Genomic DNA, 25688 nt, shown 5'->3' on the forward strand with positions numbered 1-25688 from the left:
CAATAAACCACCACATCGTGAATGGCTATCTAATCGAAAAGAACACAAACCTGCAAGATGGAAATTTTTATCTGATGTAAGCCAAGTTTATTCGAGAAATATATTATCAAGATTAATATTACTGTACAAATAAGGTGAGTCGGTTGACGCTCTCAATATAGAACGGCAGTTCCACTGTGGAACCCCCTTCTACCTATGATGTTGGGCGCACCGCAGAGGTGCATGGCGCGCCCTTGTTAGCATCTTTACGTGAAATGCCTGATTCATTTCGTTTAGTTTTTTCCTTCAGATCGGTGAAGATACGAGATCTGGTACGTTTATCAGTTCGCATAACGAGTTCCATATCCGCTACAGCACTTGTGCTCAGCTGAGGCGTATGTCGCTCCAAGTGCACCTGTGTTCCTGACTGCTTAGCCTTGTCTGCAGATGCAGAAAGTTCGTCCAACAATACATTGCGTAACTTAGTGGCATCGCTGGTAATGCCCGATACTGCAGGTTCTGTACTAGTATGTACTCTATGCCCAATTCGATTTGAAAGAGTTTGCACCAAACAAATGGAAATGTTAGATATGAGTTTATCCATTGATTTACTCACTGCCTTTTACACAGCAGTTTATATAGCCTGCGATAGATTTGAGTCTATACTGCAAATGTAGCGTGCTCTAAATCCAGAGTATCCAGAAGCCCTGTCTCCAACTTTGTCAATGGCTTCCTTTCGAGAAGAGTATTCGCATTGGGCTTGCGCATTGGTGATGATGATTATGATTCTCGGAAGAACAGCACATCCAATCACGGGGGATGACACGAAAGGTGCGGCAATATTTTTGCAAAGCAAAATGATATATAAATGAAAAAGGCAAGCAGAGAGATGAGATAAAAAGGGTGAACGATATGCGAAAAATATAATCTATAAGGAAGCAAAATTAGTTGCGATATTTTTGCTGTCTCCTATTGCAATGCTACTGATCCTAAAGGTGAACATATGAGATAAACAATTGCTATATTTTTAAGGTAAATAGATAAATGCTTTGCCTTCGGCTTTGATATCTGCTACACACAATAATGAAGGGCTCGATCGTTTCTGCATGATTACAAAAAATACAAAGGGGGAAGGAACGAATCTAGGCATGTGTAAATAAAAATAAAATGACGGCATTTTGCATCACAGTTTTGTTAGCTTAGCTTCTCATTTGCCTTGTGCTGCGTCAAGACCTAGTCCACGGATACTCAAAGTGCCGAAAATTTGTGTCCGTTTCGTGGGCATATTTAATTGTGCAAAATCCAATAGGATGGCAGTAAATAAAAATTGAGGACCTATTCCAATGCTGGAAGTGGATGGCATATGAGTTCTTTCAACGCACGACATGTATTTGATACAGAATACTGAGCCATAGCCTATGACACACATTGCTACTAATGCCATATATTTATCCAGAAAGTGTGCATTGTATTTAGTGCATTTCAACCTTTGCATTTAGGTTGCCTGAGTCTTTTTGTTACGAAGCCTTTCGTCTCGTCTCGCTTGCCGCAAGCGCTTGACGTTTCGTACATTATCTTGACTTGCGTTTGCTGCTAATGCGTGCCCTTTATTTTAAGAGGGCCAGTGGTTTGAACAAGCCAGTGATGACGATTCATCCATGTTCCTGGTATAGGGGCCCAGCACGGCCGGAAGTGGAATACTAACTGAGCTATAGGCGGGAAGTGAGAAACTAATTGAGCTATCGGTGGAACGATTAGTGGTGTTTAGAAGGTCAACTTCAACGCCCGTATTCAAAATCATCGCACATTACCATACACCGACAATTACTTGTTGCCAATACACACCATACTCCACAACCAAGACAGATAAAGATAATCAAACATTGCAATATTAGCAAAAAGTAGGGTAACGCATGCCAAACAAAAAACTGCGTTCAGCCGGATTCAAACACCGACCTATGTGTAACCATTGCACAATATGGCGCTTCTACAGTCCACCGCTCTACCAACTCAGCTACTGACGAAATTATTCGTGGGGTTTTACAAGCTCTTTTTACACGCACCTCTTCGGAACCATCATACATCAGCATACACCGACAATTACTTGTTGACAATATACACTATACTCCTCAGGCAAGGCAGATAAAAAATCAAAGGTAGCGATATCAGCAGAAAAACAGGATAACGCACGCCGAAAAAAATTCGTCGAGCTGGATTCGAACCAACAACTTATGGATAACCATTGCAAAATACGGCGCTATTAACGTCCACTAATTTACCAAATAAGCTCTTGACTTTTTTTTCATTACCGGCTTCAGTATATACATATCAATAAAACATTATAACAGCACAAAAGGAAATTAAAGGTTAAAAAATTCAATTCACTTACCTAACGTTGCTCTAAAACTAGCGCTGTTTTAACAATAATTCTACCTGCTGCGGCCATACTAGCACATGTGTGTGAGACTTTTGCTCTTAAACAAATCTCTGAAGACTTTCTTTGAAATACGGACTCGATGATCTGGCGTCAGCGTCTACATTTCACACTGCAAAACGACATCTTAACCCACTGTGCAGTACAAAAATCATCATTATGTCCTATAGAGCACCATCTTCACTGTCAATTGCCAAAAACTGGATTCCTTGAGGGTGCGGGGGAACATATTTCTTAAGGGTGCACTGCAAGATATCCCACATGAACACTGCACCCCAACAGTCCAGGAATACATGGTCAATTGTTCCGTCTCGTTTGCGTATGTCACATTGTACACCCCAGGATAGATAAAAACCTGTTTCGTTCATCAAAGTCTTCACTGTCAGCGTGCCAGTGTTCAAGCGGAAGAAAAACGTTTTACCACCACGTGGTACGGGCATCTTTTTTACTCGCTTAAGCATGTCTTTCCCTCTTTTTGCACTACAAAGAGTTCTATAGAGTGGCATAAGCAACACAATTTCACATAAGTCTCTCTGCAACTTTTTCTATTTTGATGAAATAAATGTCTCGTTGAAAGTCGACTGAACAAAAAGCGCGCTGACATAACAACTTCTTTTAGGAAACCGCGCATGCTTCCGCGAATATGCTCAGTCGAAACAATAAGTTGAGGTAAAGCATGATAACCTCATCTGGCAGGAAGGAATGTTCTACATTCTTTTAAAACAAAAATCGGCTGACTATTTGTCGCAACAAAAAATGGCCTAAATCAAGCCCGCCATCACGGGCTCGCATAAACAAGTTTGTTCTGCTAGTTCACTCTCATGTGGAGCCCCAAATAAACACTGACAAATATGCGATGAAGTATTTGAACACTTATTCTCGAACAGTGAATTACTTGCATGAGGTACCACAGTTTACTTCTGAGAAATAGGCTGCATGCTTTCGCCCTTGCAACGACTGACACGTTCGAGCCATTTCATTTTTTAGATTATTTTTACAGTAATGAATCATCTTATGCCAGTGCAGTTCACTCTCAATATCATTGTCCAGGGATACTCCCAATACCTAACATGAGAAGTAGAAAACTTAGGTTGGCGAAAGTGTCGGGAGTAGACGGCCACTCGCCGTGCCAGAGTCCATGGCACTTTACCCAGTTCACAGTACATCCACTGGGAACACAAATAGATTGACTGTTTTAACAATATGCAGTATACTCTCTAAGTCAGTACAGAATATGGCAACATCATCGGTGTAGGAGGGCAAACGCACCTCTACTTCTTGTAATTTAAAGTCACGTATCACGTCACTTTGTATCACTATCATCATCAACATCAACAACAACACCATCATCATCAGCCTGACTACGTCCACTGCAAGACAAAGGCCTCTTCCATGTTCCGCCAGTCAACTCGGTCATGTGCTTACTGCTACCATGTTACAACCGCAAAAGAGACAAGGAGCGCGGTGTTAGTTCTATGCTTTCAAGTATTTTTTATTGAGAAGTAGCACCTGCTTTAAAGAGTTTTTCCTTCAGAAAATCATTCTGGCAAACAAATATCAGGTTGTGTTAAGTTCGAAAAACAATCAGACCTGCAATTGATGACTCCTTCAAATAACTTTTAAAATACTGGCAACACAGAAAGAAGATAAGAAATTTCATCACATTGCCAAATTTGCATAATGGACATAACCTGGTCATTTTTACGTCATAAGAAACACACCAGCAGTCAACATTAAATTAGCGAAATAAGACAAAACGTTTAATATATAAAAGGCGCAACCTCAATAATGAGAACCTATTTTTATAAATTGACACTAAGTATAGAACATCGTCAGCTCTAGTTATAGGAATGACACTAAGATATAAATTCACCATTTACAACTATGATACAAATCGGGCCTTTCAAGAAAGAAATGGCATTTTACCCCTGCACCACTTTGCAGGGCCAGGCGCAACTCCTTAAATGACGACACATTGAAGACTACCGATCACCGCACCTCAAGCGCGTTGGCTGTGTTGGGCTTCGAAGTTTAAGCTCGTGCTGGGCCCTCCCATATTCAAGTACACTCTAACCGTGCGAAACGGAACGCCCGATGACATTGGCCACTGGATTTTCTGACGTAGGGGTGGCGGAATACGTCTGTCACAGTCTTTTAGGCCACTATAGCAGATGACTAGAATATCATGAGTGTTCATAACAAATATTAAATTTGTGTTACTTTCTCATTATTACCGCACGTGAACTTTGCGTGGTATATTCCGAAGTGCCTTTATCTCATACACACAAATCGAAGTCGACCGATGGTTTATATAACGATGCTCACTCATTCTGGAAGTCTCGGTAGAATTTGGCAGTAGCACTATTCGGGGTTTTTGGTTTCGCTTTCATTGTTCGGCTAATACCAGCAACTGCTTTTTCGGAATCTTCCACCGGACACAGCATATTTGCAGGAAATGCTCCATTTCTCTCATTTGGCCTAACGAACCAACTCTAATTTTTTCATCGTTCATAAATTTGATTTCTTTCTGTACTGCGATATTGAGGTCTCCACTATTCTTAAGGTCTCTACTAATCTCTGTCTTAAGGTCTCTACTAATCTTGAGGTCTCTACTAATCTCTGTACTGAATATTGAGGTCTCTACTAATCCAGCTAAATAAAAAAAACGCCAGGCCTGCGTGGAAGGCGCAACAATGTCACAGCGAAAGCTAGAAGAGCGGCGTTTCAGAGCTTTTTCTATACACTCATCTGGTAACTCTTGCAAGCCCACTTGCTCGGTAACCACTACGGCATAATTAATTAAACATTTAGAGTAGTAGGCGGTCGTTTAACATGCTATTCTTCGACATTCTTTTGGGAAGCGTCGTATTCGCTAAACGATTGCGAAGATTTTTGTGTCAGTTGTTCATGGAGCAGCTGAACACGATGAGGAATTAGGCCTGAAGTTGGTATGCGCCACAGTTAATACATACTAAAGAACGAGCTTTTGTAATGGGTTGGAGCTTTAGACAACCCACTGTTTGCACTGTTCGCATTTTGTGGCGCCTGGTTTTTTCGTTGTTGTTGTAAAATACTTTACTACTCATAATAATACGATTTCTTTGCTTAAATCAAACCTGCTTAGGGCAAGTTTGCCAACAAGTCCCAAGCACCGGCGTAGCTCAGTAGTAGAATACTGAACTGGCATCCAGCGGACCCACGTTCGAGCCCCACTGTGTCATTGGTATTAGATTTTCTCGCTAATTTTGCGCGATGTGGGTACGAAGTCCTGCAATGGCGGCGGCGGAACACTACGGCGCGGCGCGAGACCCGAGTCGTGATCTCATAGGAGCGTTTGCTGTACAAATACTTCAAGTAATTGTGAAAGTAACCAGCAAGACTTGAATTACCCTTATGTTAAAGTTTTCGCAAGTGTTTCATAATAATGATTAGACTTTAGTATCCGTAGTTTGACGCACCAAAACCATAGTATGAGTGTGAGGCACGCCACAGTGCAGGGCTCCTGAAGCATGGCCACTCGTGTTGTTCGCGGCCGCTGGAACCGAGAAGAACACAGGCCTCTGCCATTTCGCCTCCATCGTCTTGGGTCAGCAGCCGAGTACCTTAACCGCAGCACTAGCTCGACGAACAGGTTGCACTTAGGGAAACACCTCGCATAGTAACATGATGGGGCATTGAATTCATGCAAAATCCGTCCATAAAATAGTTGACGGATCGAAAGTGCCAATATTGCAGGAGCTTGTAATTGCGAAATGTGACCGCAGGAAACACAGGGGAAAATTAACAGATTATGAAAAGTTGTTCGTGTTGACCATTTTGTGTGTTCTGTGTCACTTTTTAATGTGCTTTTTGCGACCACTTTTCCGAATAATGTGTAAGCGAATGAACTACACTTCCAAGTCTTAATAGATATACTCCAACTTCCGACATGTGGAAGGAAAAATAAATACCACAAAGCAACTCCTCCTTCATCTGTCTGAGTAGTTGCAGCACAGGACAACGAATTCGTAGGGAACCATAGAATTGTCAGTAGCTTACTACTGAGTTCGTTGGGATGAAACAGCATTCAAAGTGTTTTAATTATCCCACACTAAAAAATTCGTAAAGCGCTTCTTTCTAATGACTCCTTTCCTTTTGCTGTTACGTGACTCTAACAGTTAATCGCGAATTCAACTAGTTGTTCTACAGTCTGATTTATCTCGTATACGTGCACAATGTAGAACATAACGAAAGATCTCGTACTTTATCCGCATATGTGGTGTTTTTTTTACAAAAGGGTCTAAAACAGAGAGAGTAAGATATTATCATTCTTCCCATTCGCTCCAAGATCGTGGATTCGAAATGAAAGACAAATAAAATGAAGGTATTAAGCACTTTAAAAAGTACTGATACTAAATGTCAGGACATAAAGCAGTTAAGGAAGTATGGTAGTGTAAACCCCTCAGGATATCATTTGCATTTTTGGCAACGAAAAGTCTACTGTACTCTGATGAACAATCCTGAGGAAGCCCGACATCGAGCGGCCTTTCTAAGTGGTTTAAAAGTCGCGTTCAAGTGCGCCGCCCGCGCTCTGGTGTAAGCAGTAAGCACACAAAAAACCTCGTTTTTCTGAAATGGCAATTTGTGATCATTTTTCAACTTCATTGTAGCTTACCTCAAAAATTTTTGAATTTATTACCCCGAAACTTTGTTTGCGTGAACTACAACATGTAAAAAATTCTTAACCAAAAAAATTGCCAATTTTGTAAAATGTGAAGTTGTAACAAAATACACAGAAATACGCACCCTCCGTCGTGTTGTGCAAGCAGTATTTTCATTTTTTACATAATTTATGAAACTAATACTTCTTTTAGTACGGATATAACCTACGAGTCTCTACAACAACACGGCCGAATATAGTTACAATACTTTGGGTAGTTGTAGAAAAGAATACATTAAAAAAGTGGACCACCTTTAAAATTTTAGAGTAAGCCATAGGAAGGATAAGCAACCTAGGATTACAAAAAGGGTGTCACTTGATACCCAGTGGCATTTTTGTGAGCACGTAAAATTAATGATAATACTTGCAGCCGTTTATAATATGCTATGCTGAAACTGACATATACCATTTGCCCTACTATAATCCCTTAAGCTCAGGAGAAGAGCTCAAGCAGTTTTGGAGGCTTTCCAGAGATGCCATGAACACGTAAGAGCTGCCGGCTGTGCAGGAGTTTATCCCTGTTTACAGCAAGGACAGCTCACTGTCTAAGTCGCTACGCCCACGAAACCAAAAAGGACCCCGAGAAAAACACAAGATGGTGTTAATTTTTTAGCAAAGTATTCCGCGTAGTCAATCCAAGTCCAAAATAAACGTTTCACAGAATATCACACTAACCGAATCTGAACACTGAATATCAAAGTATGGTGAGCTATATAAATTTTACCTACAAAATATAGATTTCAAATTTTGTAGTAGGCCCATTCATTTTATCAGCACCAAATGACTGTGTTTTTCCCGGTTCAACTTTAAGTGGGCTTGGCTTTCTTGGAATACATAAAATGAAGAAAGACCAGACGATTCGACATGAACTTCGAATTTAATTATCATAATGCGCAATATTTATGTATCCCGGCCGAAAAAGTAGGGTGCAGTGTGCCTGAAGTTAATTGCTAACTCCTGACACATGCTCGGCCACATCCATCCAGCGAATCGAACTGGTTAGACCCGATCAAGATGCGGTGCGACTTCAATGCACGCCGGGTCACGTTGACACAGTGAGCTCCACCGTGTGGCTGCATGTCGGCGAAATAAGGGAGCCTCAGCTGGCGAGGTGAGCCCGTCTCGGCAGCTGGCGTCTCGTCGCACTCCGACTCTGTGCGGAGCACGCAGCGCCGGCGGCATTCTTCCCAGCTGCGGTACACGCCACGACGGCCCACGGACAAGCACGTACCCTGCGGGAAGCTCCACGGGACGCACTTCTTGCCATGAAAGTACCACGGCACGTCCAGCACGTCTTGCCTACATAAATGTAAACAAGTTATTGTGTTGTTTTATGATCACCATAATTTGTAAGCATCTATGTTGAATGCGTTAACAGCGTCCATTGTATGTACATAAGCCACCTAAGTCCATGAAAAAAAAAAGTTAACCAGCGAATATAATACTGCCTAATCCAATTTTGGGCCATTTGGGTTAGCGAAAAGTTGATGCAAGCAGTTTCAGAGACACTTGTATGTATGTATCTGCAGCGCTATACCACGGCTTGAGTAGAGTGACTGGCGCGAACAATTATGTGAAGCCCATTACACATAAACAGCCGTAGACAGAGCGTAGCGACAGTGCCTCACTTACCGGGAGGCTACGGAAGGCCGTACCTTCCATAACATCTCACCAGTGAGGTGTCCTCTCACGTGACACTCGCCCATATCTAAAAGATGACGTCATCAGTGACCGCACAATGCAGCATAGTGGCACCACGCACACTACTGTAGCGCTACAGGCGGTCTGCGTAATCTGTCCTAGTGGTGGTGTTGGTGGTGGGGGTTAGAAGAGCAAGAAGGCGCCTAAATTATGCAACCTGGTAGGGAGCGCGGCGCAGCGCCTAGAAATCTCTCGTCACTCTACTGTGGTTCGCTCTTCTTCGCACCCTCTTGTTATCAGTGCTTTTCGTCGTCACTTATGCTCCGCGGTCACTCTTTTTCATTCTCGTTAGCTCTGCCAGTTATTATGCCACAGACGTTGCTCATTGCTGAAGCGGATGCCTAAGAGCTTCGCTTTGAAAAACAGGTGCAATAACAACAACAACAACAAATAATAATACTAATATTTTGTATTATTATTATTATTATTATTATTATTATTATTATTATTATTATTATTATTATTATTATTATTATTATTATTATTATTATTATTATTATTATTATATTTGAGGTTGAACGTCCCAAAACCACGCTATGAATTTGGGGAACGCCACAGGGAAGGGCTGCGGAAATTTCGACCATCTGGGGTTGTTTAATCGACGTGCGCCTAAATATATTCACACCAGCTTCACTTAAAAAAACGAAGGCTAATTTCATATTAGGACAACGACAACCGTGTTTGACGATCTGGATATCCACGGTTGAAAAGCGTAATTGTTTTTTCAATGTTTCCGCAGAAACTTTCAGTGCTCACCTTTTTGCACAGCACTTCGTGCATTGCAAGCATCGTGAACCAAGTGAAACGGCGACAGCCCCGTTAAAACAATCGAAGCCAGCCGTGGCGTACCTGCCAGCCCTGCAAGCGCACAACCGCCGACTGAGTGGCCCAAGCACGTGACGGGGGACAAAAGCATGGTTAGAGGACAATTGGTCAAGATATCCGCAGACCAGACGTTTGCTCACTTTCTTCCTCCTTCGCTTTGCCGCCTGATAGCTGCGCTCTAAAATTACGGCTTATCCCTCTTTCATAGCAATAGTTCATGACACGTAACTGAAACTACTCTAAAGGAAGTATAATTACAGTTCTGTTGGACGTTATCAACTTACTTCTAGAGTGTCTGTTGCTATTCTGCCAGCATGATAGCATTTGATATTAAAACACTCATGTAAACACCGACTGCCAATTCTCTGCCGAGCACATTGTTCGCACCGCGTAGCGTCTGTGGTAGCGCGATATGAGGCGACGCACATCAAGAATTTGGATAATAGTTCACCAAGTGAGCATCGAAAGCATGCAAGAATTGCCCTCTCCGCTAGCGTGTGACGCAGTCACTTAAACAAAATTTCTCGACGATGTTTCGTTCCTGCGAGTGTCAAAAAGTAGTGATAATAATTTAAACAATATGGGATTGTTGCTCTTAATAGAAACACGGGTTTCGGGAACCACAAAAAAAGCAGTGTAGCGTGGTGCCTGGGAAAGCATCGCTTATATACGACACAATCTTTTTGATACCGAGAGAGCCAGTTTGTTACCATTAGGGGCCATGTGACGTGACGGGGAAGATTTCAATTCGTGACGTACTAGCGGTAGATTTGTGATGGTTCACGTAAACAACAGTGGGTGTATATTCTCCAGCAGTGTTGCTGAGTTGTCAATCTGGAATAGGAATGATTTCGTAATCATTGCGCATTTTACAGCCTCGGAATAGAAGGAAGACGATGCTGTGAGGATTGGAATGGGAGTGGAATTAGGCACCTTTTTCCCGGAATTGAATGGTGTTAGAATACGTAATTTACTGAACACCCAGCACGTTTTCGTCTATGAGAGTGGTGGGAAAGCCCGGGAGGTGTCACCACCGCCCCCGCAGGTGCTGGCGGCTAGAAAAGCGCTACCATATTACACTACTACACAGGCTCTTGCGTCCAGCACTTCACGCTTGAGCAGCTCATATTTGTGAAGCGCAACACATAGGTAGACGGCAATTGTGATATCTTATTTTTTTATAAGCAACTGTTAAAAGAGCCATCCAGTGATAATTCAGGTTTTACAACGAAACGGCGAATCGCTCATTTAGCTCTTAGTTTTACGTTGCAAAATTTTGGTGACTGAAACAAAAACGATTTGAAAGTAAATATTCGACAGAAGTCTGTCAGGTTGGGTATGAAACTGGGAGATCATTTTGGACTGCAACCAAAAGTTGTTACTCTGTTAGTCGAGTCGTGGCACATTCGTTTGTCTAGTCTTGGCACATACAGAGGAAAGCCCATAATATCAACCGCTCTCTCGGAACCCTTCCCCAAGTGTATTCACACAGACTGCGCTCCACAGCGAAACGAGAGAGAGAGAGAGAGAGGGGGGGGGTCATTAGCCAACCCGCGAGTGCTTTGAAGACGACGCTGCTACATAACCTTCGCAGTCATCTCTGAGGAAGGAACCAAGTCGGTTCCGAAACGTCGGGTTTCTTCAAAAACTTTTGGTTGGAGTCTAAATCATCTCCCAACAAAAATGAAATTCTTTTTTCACCTTGCTGTGCTCGCGACCTTAAGTGCAGTATTTAAAAATCTCCAGGACGCTTACTACGACGCCAGTCCAGTGAATAGAACACTAGTGACCGATTGCCGAAAGTGTTCGGAAGATTAGACGTTCAGGAGATCAAGCCTAGGAGATCAGAAATCCCTGAATATTGAGCTGAAAGCTGGTCATCTCGCACTCCCACTCCACTGGTAGGTTCATTTCATTATTACCGTTATCTGTTTTTATAACTTCCCTTGGTTTCTATGACTCGGCACATATCCGTGCTTGCATCGCCAAGCAAAGAAGACGTTGGTAATTATTTTTCCGCCCTTTATATCTACTACTCTAATATCACGCTCAAATTAGTCATGTAGGCGTGATTACATGCTCTATCTAAGTCAAAGGCCACAACGCTTTCTCTAGATTCACGTTTAGTTAGCCAAGGCCAAGAATACGCGTGATGTAAATGTGTGAACATTCTGCCAACATACAAAAGAGAAACCGTTGCATAAGTCACTGTAAGAACAAAGGCATCATTTCGACAGATACTGAAGGGAGAATACATTATCGTCGCACGTTCGTTCTGATTGATACCCCACACTAAAGGGGCGAATACTCTATGCATGGTTTGGTGTTTATCTCAAAGCAGTTTAGTACCTGACACAAATAACCTTTACGACAACAAAGACATCGCATACGTACGCACACACGAACAAAAAGCTCTCACCCCATCCATGCTTTCGAGGCGCGTGACAAGCGTGAGTGCTGACGAGCAGTGCGGCACTGCATTCCGTTTTGGATGCAAAGACACAACGTGCCCAAGTGAGGGTGCGCTGTTCCATCTAATACCAGCATATCTAGAGTTTTTTTTTATTGTTCCCAATAATCAAATTTTAGTTTTATACAAATTAACGACTACTCGAGACGCGGGGCAATACTGCTTAGTCACACTACTTTTGTCAGCATGAAAATACGCAATGTGGTCAGTTTAGCATTAACAAACTTAAGCTTGAACAAATAAATTAATATCATTCGTTCAAAAATGCTGGCCGTGAAGAGACTACATGTAGCGGGAAAACTGTTCCTAAAAGTATTAGTAGCGTGCTTTTACTGTACAAGATAGGCCACTAAGCTACTTACCCTCGACCTTAGCAACGTGTTTTACGCACTTTTCCAGATCTTAATGCATCTAAAGACACTATATTTATGATGTTGTTCATTCTAAACTCGTTAAAACTATCAAGAAGCATTTCCTACCTAAAGGAATCGAAGGAGTGGAATGGAACGCTCTCGTCATTCCCGGAGTTGGATTGGGCCAACTGTTTTCATCCGAGGAATTAAAAAAAGGAAACTGTGGCTAAATCGTAATTCTCCGGAATGGAATCAGATAGGAAAGGAGGCGCCCATTCCACAACACTGGTCTCCAGCCACCTCGAGAGTGGTTTGGACGATTTAGGCTGGATCCTGGACGCAAAAATTGCGCATGTTTCACACAAACTTAACCCGCTCAGAAGATCAGTTTGGAACCACCTGTGCATGACAATGCAGTGAGAAAATATGAATGAGGCGTACCGATGTGGTTTTCGTTAAAGGCAGCAAGCCATCTCAATTGTGCCCGTGCATAGTCCTTGCGTTTTGTGTAGTGTTTGGTTCTCACCTATTTCTTTCAAACAGTTCACAAGAAAACTGCAGTATAAGTCTCCTCTATTGCGATAGCAATTATATGGACACTCTCGGCTGTTTTTGCCGCCGGCGTCGTCATCAGTGTCAACGTGGGCATCGACGTCGATGTCATACACCCTATATGTATATATATGAAAACTCAAGAAAGAAAGAAATCTAGAAAAAAACACTCCGCACGTGGAAACAAACGTGGGACCTCTGCGTCGTGAAAGCGAGGTGTTAGCCACTGAGCCACCCCAGAGCACATCCTTCGACGAACAAATGGCAAGATACTTATATCTATCACTTACCGCTGCTCACGAGTATCTGGGGGGGGGGAGGCATTGTGTTTTCAAAATTACCACCAAGATGGCGCAATTAGCGCGCGTCCCCACATCGCGTGGCGGCGCCTGCTCTAGTCTCCTACGCGTACTTTGCCCGACATTCAGAAGGAAAGCGAAGCTCCCTCACGCGCCCTTATCTCGTGGTAGCGAGGAGGGGAAGGTCATACGCCTTGGCTGCCCTGCGGTAGTTACGAATCTGCGGTAGTTACCGGGTGCACAAAGGTCACTGCAATCATTGCAGTCTCCATTTGCGACCTCATGAGTTAAAATGCGACCTCATGAGTTTGCGACCTCATGAGTTAAACAGAGACCTCATGAGTTAAAACGGCAGGAGCCCGATATTCACAAATTTTTACAAAAATTTTCTATATTTTAACTAAGACATCCCGTATAATTTTGACACGTAGGAAACAGAAAGCCAATAGCATAGAATGTAGCAACTAGTTGACTTGAAGCATCTCAAGTCACTGTCACTGCAGAGCCAATACTATCAAAAAGCAGGTAGCATAGCAAGCACGGCGCCTCCCCTGAGAAGCAAAGAACATGTACGCTTCTTACTTATTGCTACTACACCATACTTAAATATTCCACCCGATGCAACTCGCAGCTGAGACATCACTAACTATTACATTCTGGTAAATGTATTGTCACGTGCTCGTGACGTCGATGAAGGCATCAGTCAGCTATTCGGGCTCAAACTCTATTTGGCCGAACTAGTGGCCAGGAAATCGAATATTCTAAGCAAGCGATGTGTATACATGGTTCCCTGGTAGCGCCTAACAGAGCGTGGAACATCGATATTCTGATCCGCGGCAACATGAGTGGCTTCGAATATTCGAGCGTTATCGCTGATGGCCGAGTTTGTTTAATTATAAACTCAGATGAAGCGTTTCCGTCCTGAAGCCAAAGAGATGGTCTGAAAACAATCCGGAATGCTCTCGGACATTCTGGTGCCGATTGCGGGAAGCCTTATCTGCACGTGCAATACGCCGGCGATGTGAAACATACCGTTTGGGGTAGTATAGATCATGAGACTCGCGCAAAATAAAATCGTGATGAAGGCCGACCGTTCCCCCTCCAAGCTCCTTCATGTAATGTCACCGTTGTTCTTTGTCCGTTACTTCTGTGGGCCTCAGCTATGCGAGAAGACGCCCCTGCTCGAATACAGCTTTTCGACAAAACATCGTCAAAAATTTGAAGAACACACAATAAAACAACGTCTAAACAATAGAACAATTGACTTCTATACAAAAACATAATTGGGATCGAATCAACCATGGCTTGGGAACGGGCATGATGAGTCCGTATACCAAACTATCCTGGGACATTTTTGAGGATACATGGTGGCCTTTGCCAGGAATGGTCAACGATTCAGCGTTTTTGATTAAAGCCTCCTAGTTGGGCCAGTGTGGCCGGAGAGACATCAAACGCAAACCATACGCAAAACTACGGGGAATATGTGTATGCGTACAATATAATAATAAGGTGGAAAAAATGTCATATAAACACCAGTTTAGCCTCAAGGGCACAGCAATGATGCAACAGCCAGAAAGTGTTTGATTCATATATTGATTGATTATTTATATATTTATTTATTGAATAAGTGATTGATTATTTGTATGTTTATTGATTGATTGATTGATTGATTGATTGATTGATTGATTTATTGATTGATTGATTGATTGATTGATTGATTGATTGATTGATTGATTGATTGATTGATTGATTGACCGACAGACCGACTGACTGACTGATTTATACGCGGGGTTTAATGTCCCAAAACCACCATAGGATTATGGGAGACACCGTAGGGGAGGGTTCCGGAAATTTCGACCGCTTGGAGTTCTTTAACGTTCACGCAAATGAAAGCACACGGGCCTACAGCCAGAAAGTGGAACGCTTACGGAGACTAGCAGTTCCGTCTTTTGCATCTGTTCTAGCGAAACTCGACAAGAATACGAGTCGTCTACCGATGTCCGTCAAGATAGCCCTCGCGACCACCCCCTTGTAATAAAGGTTGACTAAAAGCAGGAATGCAACTCAAGCATTCTGCGCGCTAGCCAAATATTCTACCAAAGAGCCATGCCTGGTCTCACATCTACTTTTGAAATAGACCGTCACGTGCGTATGGCGCCCATATGGGATGGCTACCGATGTATGGCTATCGATGGCTAACGATGGCTACCGAATGTCATAAGCATTACAAATGCTGCCCTATGATACAGCCGTCATGGTACTTAACGATCAATTGTCGTTAAGCGCAATGCACTGTATGTGATGTAAAGTTTCCATTAATCAAGGAACGGCACGAATACACATTGCTATTTTCATTTCAAAATCATTAACAAAAATCAGTGCATCTCCACGAAGTGAATGACGATGATGACGACTGGGCGAAGCTATAAGCCGTAAGGTTCATGTCTACGTTGAAATCGCCGACTACCACAAAGGACCGACAGATGAATGAATGGATGCACAGACGGAATGTGGACGTCTGCACGCGAGGGCGAACAGGTGAACGTATGCACGGATGCATGGACGGCTGGACGCATAGATGGACGGACGGATGGACAGATGGATGAATGACCAGACGGACGGGTAAAAGCACGGATGGACGAACGAAAGATCAATGGCCGGACAGAGTTATGGACGGTTGAATGAACCAGTGAACGAATTGACAGACGGACGGCGCGGGTGATCACGTATTGTGCGTTCGTATACTTGATTACACATAACGTCGGCTCTTTATCAATCAATCTAAGTTTATTGATAAAACGTAAGCAATTGTTACAACTTAGCTGGACCACAGGCCTGCTTTGGCTAGTGGTCGGTCCATTTCCGAGAACACAACTTTGATATAGACTGACTAAATCAGAGTTTTGATATGGTCGGTCTATATAGTAGTTTAGCCACGCAAATACGTTTTCGTTATTTGTAGTGCAGCTGTTCAGTTTTTGTTAGTATGTGTGGGGCTTTACAGACACCAAGAAGGTCAGCACTATAGGAGCTTCGCCCCAAAAGCTGGCATCAGCAGCGTTGATCCAATGAACGCATGGAATAGCTATCATGGTCCGAGCAGGAATCGAACCCTAGAATTCTGCGTGGCAAACAACTATTCTATTACAAAACGACGCCAGGTCCCGGAACTTCTTTTGAAGTAGACAACAATGTTCGTGAAACGTCAATTGTGTTTGCAGTGCTGGATATCAAATTTTATGAACAGTACTTATGTACTCCTATCATACAGCCGACAGGTTGTATTAACGGAAATTTTAGCGAAGCGCCATCCAGTGAAGCTCATTTATCAATAGATGGCCACAATCCTCGCTTGCACAAGCGCTATGTTTTAGCTTATCGCTTCTGGTGTTGCTAATACCTATGTTGCTGTTGCCATCGTTACACAACAGTAAAAGGGTGAATGTTGAACAAATCTATGTGCATACAATATTTGTACGTTTAGCGTCATTTCGTAGCGGTTGGCTTAATACAAAAATTACAACACAGTCACTTTCGCTTCGAATGTTTTGCATAACGTCGATTGCCAACGTACGTGGAATCTACCGATCCTTTTTTTTGTGTGTGTGTCTCCTCATGCTGCTTGACGTGACAGAATACGGGCGGCATTGTTTTCTCTATCCTTGAAGAGCCTTCATGGGCAGGCCTCACACGTGTGCCGATGGTATCGCTTGCGCTCTTCATGGAACCGACATGACTACATGAGTGCCTAGACTTATGAGTTCGTCTGCTAGCCGTTTTTGTCCCCAGCTGACGCGCGCTTTTGTTCGCTCGTCTAACCTGTGATGCGTGCAGGGATGTTGTCGATATGAGATTTATTCGCAATAGGATGGCCACGACATCTAGAAAAAAAAGAACGCCGACAGTGTCAATGCATTTGCTAATACAATAAAAGACAAAATTGTTTGTACGCTGTTCTCACTAGCACCGATGATATTGACGCGAGAGCGTTAAAGAGCTCGTGTCGGAGAACTTCCGGTATCTTCGGCGACGCCATTAGTTACGAGCAAAACATCGGCATGGTCCTTGTTTGAAAATGGTGGTGAAATCAAACATTTATATTAATGTTTCCGTGCTGCAATCGAGCATAGGCAACCTGTGCGGCAAGGAGGTGTTCTAGAGAAATACGCCTACCTGTGCATGTAACTGCTTCGAAACTAAAACCTATACACAGGTCATGCACCGCAAGGAGTCATGTCAAGAAGTGCAATGGTGCCTAGCAGACTATTACGATGGCACCAGGTGTCACACCTTGATAACTGCGCTAATATTGGGTAGTAAGCGAACCCGCTCATTACACAACTCACCTTCATTACACACCCACCCTAACACTTGGTCCTAGTTCTCACCCAAAGCATCCACAATATTGCACAGCTGCAAAGCTCCGCATATTAATAGCTCACCCCTGGTGTCATACGCACAATACATGGCTCCAGCGTGACGGCTTATAGATGATGTAAAGGCAGCATATTCACGTGCGATTAACCTGCTTCGGTCTGAAAATGACGTCGCTGGAACGCTCTTTGGCTTCTGTGCGTAAGTAGCGACAGAATCGAAAATGCACGCCAATGCGTTTGGTTCGATGCACTCTAACAGGCCCGTGACATCATAAGGTTGGCCTCCCAGCATGTTGGTGCTTCTATGTGATATATTAAGGTATCTCAGTGCAAGCAATTTATTGTTTTGCGCACGCACACTGGATACTTCGGTAATTCGCAAAACAATCTTACGGCATATTGTGGGCTTGATAACTGCACTATAGACGTAAAAGCGTTGCCTTCTTTTCGTCCTGGCTGAGGTATCCACGGAAGAATTTAGAATGTCCAAGCAAATCATGAGATGCTGCGAATGAAGCCTGATTACGCTTTTCAGCCTGATCTTGAAAGCGCATCTTAAACGTCCTCAAAGTTTTAAGTATAGTGTATGCCCACTGTGAGCAAGCAAAGTTAGTGCGGTATACTGTGTGCGACCTTTACCATTGCCTTCACAGCTTCAGTTTACCAGGGTACATCAAGAGAAACATTATTTGTATAAGCACAAAACGCCTTTCCTTTAGGTTTTACCATTTGCCGTCTAGGGGCGAAGCAAGGTCGGAGATAGTCTAAATATAGGCCCCGTGTTTACATGCTTGACTGCAAATATCGTCGAAAAACGAAAGTCTCTCATCTGAAAAGAATGAACAAAACATTTGCTTTGTGCGCGAGAAAATCGTTGATTTGGATTCTGGGGGCGCTGCGTAAGACATGAGCGTCATCTGGCAGTAATCTTGGAAAACGAAAGAATGGCCTCCAATATAGCGTGCGCACCGCCTGCGGGCGCTATCTCAAAGACCCCAGTTTGTAGATATCAAGGCCACAGGTAGGTGGCCGCACTATATCGTCTTATCTAAGCGTAGCAATCATTCACCCTTTCGTGCATAGCGTCGCACTCTCAGCGCAGCGCAATAAACGCTATTATCCTTAGAACTACTTATTTAAGCAATTCCTAGTATATAGAAACAAAAACAGAATACTGACGGATTGATATTGTGCCTCATATATGCGCAACGTTTTGTTTTTTTATTCGAGAGTGCGTACAACAATGAATGGAGAAACCAGATCAAGATTGGAGAGCATTGAAGAAGTGGTTGAACTTTTCCCTAATATTAAAATTCTTTCAGTTGACCGACAGATGGTAGAAATTTTTGGGGTTTCGTGTAAAATATGTCTCAAATATAAACCCACTGAAGTGATTCTGGTACTGCAGGAAGCGTACAAAGCTAAATCGTGGTGAAAACCTGCGAGGCCAGTAAGGGAAGAAACTAAGGTTTTTTCAGTGAACTCCCCGGGTGCAGGGAAAAAAAGTGTGCTTACGTAGCAGCGGTCCGACACGTGGCGGCCGTTGACACAGCTAGCGAGGCAGCTCTTGATGCTTGAGAACCACTTGAAGCCACGGTTGCACACGTGCACTGGGTCTGTTGCCGCCAGTACGCAGGCTTTCCAGTAGGCACTGCAGTGGAATTCGTGTTTTGGATGCCCAGAGTGAGTGTACACGTGCCCAATGCACGACTCGAGGGTGACGACCTGCGATGCGCCAGGATTGCGTACATGAATGCAACATACCAAAAAGGCATCAATGTTTAATAGATGCAAAACACAAATAAGTGAGATCTGTCTCTCGTAACCTTTTACAATATTGATTATATTAAAGAAAAGTGCTTCTTCAGCCACTGAAACTTGCTCTCTTCCAATCACCTTTTTTTACGCACGCTGGAGGAACCTCAATGCGTGGTGGCTAGAGGAAGATTTCGCAATTAGTGTGCCAGTTGTTGCCGCGCAAAAACGGTGGGCAGTGGCCGGTGCTAGGCAGGGCCTATGTTCGGAGATGTCGCATTACAAGTGTCTAAATATTACAGTACCTACACCATTGTTTTCTAACACGGAGTAGTTGTACAGAAGAAAATGTTATCAGCAATCGCCAGATGTTAGGTTCGTAGTGATGAAATGCGTTTACTCATCTATTTTGTAAAGTGTTTCGTTTAGGCCAACAACACGAAGTACAAAATGAAAACCACTAGGAACAAATCTTTGGTTTTGCACGCTGTCGTAGTAATCTACCAGAAGATACCATCTGGGTGGTCAGTCATGTTTGGTATACCTTTTCACTTGTTAAGCTCTGATCGCTTATACTTCGCGTTGAGAACGCCGCACAGCCGTATTCCCTTGCACGGGCGTTTTATAGAGTTACGTGAGATGCGATCCAAAGGAGCTTTACTTCGCACAGCATTAAAATTTGTTGTTATTCCATTCAGCATTTCAGCCTTGCGCTGAACCGGAAATTCTTTTTATATCGTGCTATTCATGCGCCACGCAAATACTAATAAAAAATAAAAGTGTCGCCATGCGGGCTAATTTTTGGATATAATACCAGAAATCGAAAGGTTACAGGAAGTAAGGCTAGCTTACTTTTTAGCATCCGACCCAGCGTAACTCAACGAAACAAAGACATAAGAGGTCGCGCAAGCTGCAGCGAGTGAAGTCAGCTTCGTGCTGTCATCGCTTCAGTTCAAGCGCCACGCATTAGGGTTATAAGCTGTATGCCGATCCTTGTCAAGCGGTCCGTGTGCGACGGCGACCTCCGCTAGTACCACTCAAGGCCCAACCACACGCCTGCAATTTTTCAGCGACAGCGACAAGCGGCAGCGACAAACTTGCCTCGTTGCGCCGTCGTGTCGCGACGACTGCAACCACAAGACGGCAACAGTCTCAACCACATGACCACAACAGTCTCATCTCGTATATACCCCTAAATTGCGAAAAGAATTTTATTAGGGTAGCTAGATGAAAACATGCCAAATTTATTGCTGTCTTGTGTGGCCTACAGAAGCCACCAAAGTATTTCTCAACCTTCTTTTATTTTAAGAATATTTGGTTTTAACGCGACAGGGTGCCCAGAAGCGTATGCTACGACGGCTACGACGCACATCGCAGGACGAGTTTGCATTCTCGCAAGCGACCAAATTGACACAAATTACCGTCTAAACATTAAAAGACCCCTGCGATAACAAGACTTAAAACAAAATACGTCCGCACTCTCGTTCTTTGATTGAGATGCGAATGTAAAAAACATAGTTGATTTCTTGCATCACTTCAAGTACGGGCCGATAACAAACATTGAGAGCAAATTGCAACTGAAGCGAGCTCCAGGAGCGCAACCACGCTGGTTTTCAGCAGCCAGACGATCTTTTTTTAGTTTTACAGAAATAGGTGACGCGAGAAGTGGCGACGACGCATGAGCCTCCATGGCAGCAAATCTTGTCACTCGTCGCTCTTGTTTGTCGCTGTCGGTAGGAAATCACGTGCATGCGGATTCATCTTTACACTTCTGGACCCCCTGAAGGGCATCTCGCGCTACAAACGATGGCCGGTGCGTACCCTTTGCGCTTCAGCTGCGGTCATCTCCTGCAATTGTACGTTTTCTCTACACGTAGCGCATATGACACAAGGGACGATGTTTTCGTTCTTCGATGCTTTATAAGGAACCTCAGAGTGATGATAAAAATGCAGTAATAATTGCTATCAAAACAAAAGCGAGGACAGAACGCCACCATGACTGCAAAAACTGCACCACATCTTAAGTGTTGGAGAAGCCTTGGTCCTACGGAGAACCTTAAAAGCCTCGTTACCTAGTGTACAATTGATTCGATTCACATTTCTGCGTCTGTCAATCTTTTTCTCCATTTTGAGCTTGTACGGTGAATCAGTAGTTCGATATGGACCAAATCATTTACTCCAACATTATAAACTTTCTTCATTTGACAATTTCTAATATCATACTATTATATAGCTTCCTACGTTCGAAACGTGTTATTTTGCAGATATGAAACAAACCAATAACAAATCAATGTTATCTCAATGCTGACTGCTCTGGCATTCGTGAAGCGTAGCAAGTTTGTCTGGTTATATAATCATTTTCGGACAGTGCACACGCAGCGCTCGTGCCTCAAGTTCTTCCCGTCTTCGACCTTGTGCGCCGTTTTATGTTGATGTCGATGTTCGCGTCACTTCAGTTATTCTTTTGTGCCCAACCCCTTAAACCTTTTTTGCTTAAGATCACCCCAGATTTAGTATTTCATAATGTTGAAAAGTCTCCAAACAGAAATAAAGGTATTGAACAATACCAGTCAAATTTGATACGTTTAGCTCGATGCAGAGGTAAAAGGAGGTATCAATGCATATTTCAACTTCATATTACGGATACGAAGTTAAGGCATTGTCATGAAGTATTTCTATTAGAAAGCCACATTGTATCCGTTCTACTAGAGAAGACTTTTTTCCCGGTGTGACAGGTATGGCGTAAGACCGTTCGAGACAGGATATGAGGTTTTTTTACTTTCTGTTTATATTCTTTTTGCGGTCCGTCAATTCTTTATACTAAATACAGCCCAACTGAGAAAATTCTACTTCACTGATCGACTGACAAAACGAATAAGAATCGCACAAACAGTTACAATGCAACCTTGAATACTTACAGACGCTCACTAATTACAACTAATTTCTGTCTGGGTCACATGTTGAAGTTGAAAGCCATGAATGAGTAGTAACAAAGTAAATTGTGCAAACGGGAAATATGTGAGCCATGTAAACTCATGCGTGCTATAGTACACTTTCCGTGTTAACCTCCACTACGCAATAGGTTGAGGTTTACTTCACATGAGGACGACACCCGTATTCCTCTGAGGTTTTTTCGTTCATGTTTGAATTAGTGCTGCATTTTTCAGATGGATTCGTACCAACGAAACGCATTCATTCCCATTGACATCATACGTATGTTAAATATAGGCTAGAAAACCCACTCGCGTCCCCATGACCAGTTTAATATGTTTCTTTATAAATCGCAGTTAGAAAAATGCATTCCTGCAGCTTTCATGCAAACATTTTGAACATGCAGGTAATTAGTATTTATTTCATGCAAGGGCCACTTTGTGATGTTATTACTCTACTTCCATATCGCAAGTGTAACATATGCCCTAAAAGGCACTAACAGAAAAGGAAAAAAAACTATTTCGTGAAGAAATTGATTAGCTGCCCACAGCCCTAATTTCATACACGGAAGACTTCAAGGCATACATGGATGACATCAAAGATAATGAGCCAACTTACACGTCTCAGTCGCACGTCCTCTTTTTCGTGAGCCCCAGTTGTGGCTGCGGTAACTGGCGGAGTCGTCACTGGGCTAGTCATCACCCTCATCAGGAGCAGTAGAGCTGTCGCTCCTTTTGTAGCCCTGCCCGCGACTCGGACTCTTGTGCGAGCGCTGGTCGTCGTTCTCCTGTTTCCTTTTTCATCGACGTCCGGATGTACGACCCTCCTCGGAATGAATCGCTGGCCAACGGTGTTGGGCGCTATCTCCAGCCGCCGCTCGAAAGCATCATCCGTGACGTCTGGTGTGACATCGTAAGGCGACAGCGAGTTGTGGAGAATGGGCAGCCTGATCCCTAGGAGTAGCCTTGCAAAAGCGATGCCAAGGACGACACTCAGGAACTCGACACGGCGGGGTTTCGAGGGCTCGCTCATGGATTCGGGCTTCAGCGTCTGCTCGGAAACGGGCCCTGAGCCATTTTCGTAGTAGTATCTCGGAAAGCTACGATCCGATGGCAAAGAAGCTGCTTGCCACGGACCTTCTGCCAGGAAACATAAATCAGCTGGTGATGATGCAGCCCACGTCGGCGAAGGCGTCAATTCGCTGGGCAAAGTCCGGCGTGGTGGTGAGACGACGCTGGAATGCTCGGCGTCCCCGCAACACTGAGGCTCCCCTTGAACGGGCTGCATTCTCGCCAAATGCAAACGTGGACAATCGAAGGACGGTTACAAGCAGAACGAGGCGACGGTGCACGGTGCACGTGACGTTGTTACTTCTTTGTTTTCGCTGCCTCACAGCACGCGCAGTTCTTGTTCTTGTTCACGTTTTGATCGTGGCGCATACCAGCTATGGGGGATTGGCCAAGAATCGAGTGGTTTCAGAAATTATTGTCCAGATTTAAAATAATTGAGATATATTAGAAAGATTACTGATAACTCAGGAAAGTATGATACTTGATCTAATGCATACCATTCTTTAAGTGAAAAACGAATTTATTCTCAGAAAAGAGAAATAATCCGATTTATACGTATATAATTTTGTAGACACGTTAGATTAATGAAACAGAATAATTAGTCAGTATATTAGATTCATCAAAATAGTCCTGGACAGCCGCGCATGCTGTTGCAGTAAAGAACCCAGAAATGTAAGCTCCAAAAGGCAAAATGGCATGAGAAGATAAGTCAATACCAATACCACGTAAACGTATTTCGAATAGAGTTTTTCGTAACGTGTTAAACTGCCTATAGGTCAAAAAAATTATCTATTGTTTCAAGTTCATCACAGAACGCGCAAAGTGGCGAAAATGCCTGAGCACACTTGTGTTTAGAGAAATTTAGATTTGGTACCCGGCCACACGGCCTTTTGATACTTTACTAGTGCGGAAAGTCTCTTCCCCGGGATACTATAAATGGAAATATTCGGTAGAGTTTGCTAGTGCTGAAGCTCTAAAAACTTCCGTAAGCGTACGTCTGCGGCATCGTGCAGCAGTCGCATAAACGGATGATGGGCAGTGTGGTAGAACCAGTTCGCTAATTGACGACTTAGCTAAGGAATCGGCTATTTCATTTATGAATAAGCCTTCATGTTCAGGCATCCAATCTAGTCGAACTTTTCTCAAATGCGCAGGCACTGGTGCACGGAACGCCTCTGTTACGTGATCATCAGCACCAACAGAATGTGCCGCACAGAGAGATAGGGAATCTGTTTTAAGACAGCTGATGTAATTGCTGTATTTACCTTCCGTAAAGTGAGCACTACTGCCATAAATTCAGCCACAAAAACGGGTATGAAATCAGGTAGTTGGAGGGAAAAAATCCAATCTTAAGTCGGGCTGAAAATACCAACCCCTCACATTTCGTCCCATTGCGATGCATCTGCAGCAATAATAACGTTTGTTGTCATGCTGCTCAGATAATATTGTAGTAAACCATCCAAAATATAATGGGGAAGTAATTTGCCGTAAATAGGGAAAATAACGTCAAATTGAGTTTCCACAGCGTATGAATTATCACGACTCGGCATGATGTCGCATATACGTAAGTTTAGAAGCTCCAGTAAATTTTGCGCAAATCTAATTTGTGGGGTGTGAAATCGCGGCCATCTAGCACCGAAAAATGATTCCTGGGTGGAAAGAAAAGCCGTTTCTGAATGTCGTAATGGTTATTCATAAATTCTTAAGAATGTTTGAACATTCAGAAGGCCAATATTACAAGAAAGAGCAGGGATCATCAATTCCAGATGCAACACATTGTTAGCAACTGTTTTAGACAGACTAAGGCATAAGCGCAATGCTTCTCTTTCCAGAATAATTACAGGCCGCAACGTGTAAGCTGGAACTTCACAAAAATCTTCACAACCAAATTCCAAAAAAGTACGAATGTACATGAAATCTATCATTACCAGTGTGCCTTTTCTAATACTTATGGGGTAGTTGCTTAGCAGGTAATATTCCAATGACCTGAACACCTTTTCTGGCGACATATTCGACACGAGGTCGCCTGTTAGGCGATGTGTGATAAATTCCTCAAGGGTATTTACCAGATTCCACCTGTTGTATATTCTCATCATAGTAAAACAAAGAGATGTGTACGTGGTATTGCAGCGGGAAAAAAAGGAGGACAGATTTGAAAACCCGTCTTTAAAACAATAAAACTTCATGTCTGCAAGAAAATTTGAACCCATGCTGCTATGTATGATAGAAAATTAGGGTATATAA

The 25688-nt window shown here is 43.2% G+C and overlaps 1 protein-coding gene across 1 annotated transcript; it reads right to left on the reverse strand.

Moving 5' to 3' along the window:
• Nucleotides 1-7987: 7987 nt before the first annotated feature.
• Nucleotides 7988-24025, reverse strand: LOC142777323 (uncharacterized). The gene is made up of 3 exons (XM_075881623.1): nt 22993-24025; nt 19204-19413; nt 7988-8411 (listed from the first exon to the last, which is right to left on the reverse strand). The coding sequence occupies exons 1-3, from the start codon at nt 23659-23661 to the stop codon at nt 8112-8114; spliced, it is 1179 nt and encodes a 392-aa protein (XP_075737738.1). The 5' UTR covers nt 23662-24025; the 3' UTR covers nt 7988-8111.
• Between the last annotated feature and the right edge of the window lie 1663 nt (nt 24026-25688).

The sequence above is a fragment of the Rhipicephalus microplus genome, chromosome X, assembly GCF_043290135.1.
Source record: "Rhipicephalus microplus isolate Deutch F79 chromosome X, USDA_Rmic, whole genome shotgun sequence".
NCBI lineage: Eukaryota > Metazoa > Arthropoda > Arachnida > Ixodida > Ixodidae > Rhipicephalus > Rhipicephalus microplus.

What these genes read in the sequence shown, in the direction of transcription:
- LOC142777323 (XM_075881623.1), bottom strand. Translation starts at nt 23,661, where the DNA reads ATGCAGCCCGTTCAAGGGGAGCCTCAGTGTTGCGGGGACGCCGAGCAT. An exon ending in AGGACGTGCGACTGAGACGT is followed by an intron (nt 19,414 to 22,992) that starts GTAAGTTGGCTC and finishes GGCGCATCGCAG; the next exon opens with GTCGTCACCCTCGAGTCGTG. An exon ending in ACGTGTCGGACCGCTGCTAC is followed by an intron (nt 8,412 to 19,203) that starts GTAAGCACACTT and finishes ACATTTATGTAG; the next exon opens with GCAAGACGTGCTGGACGTGC.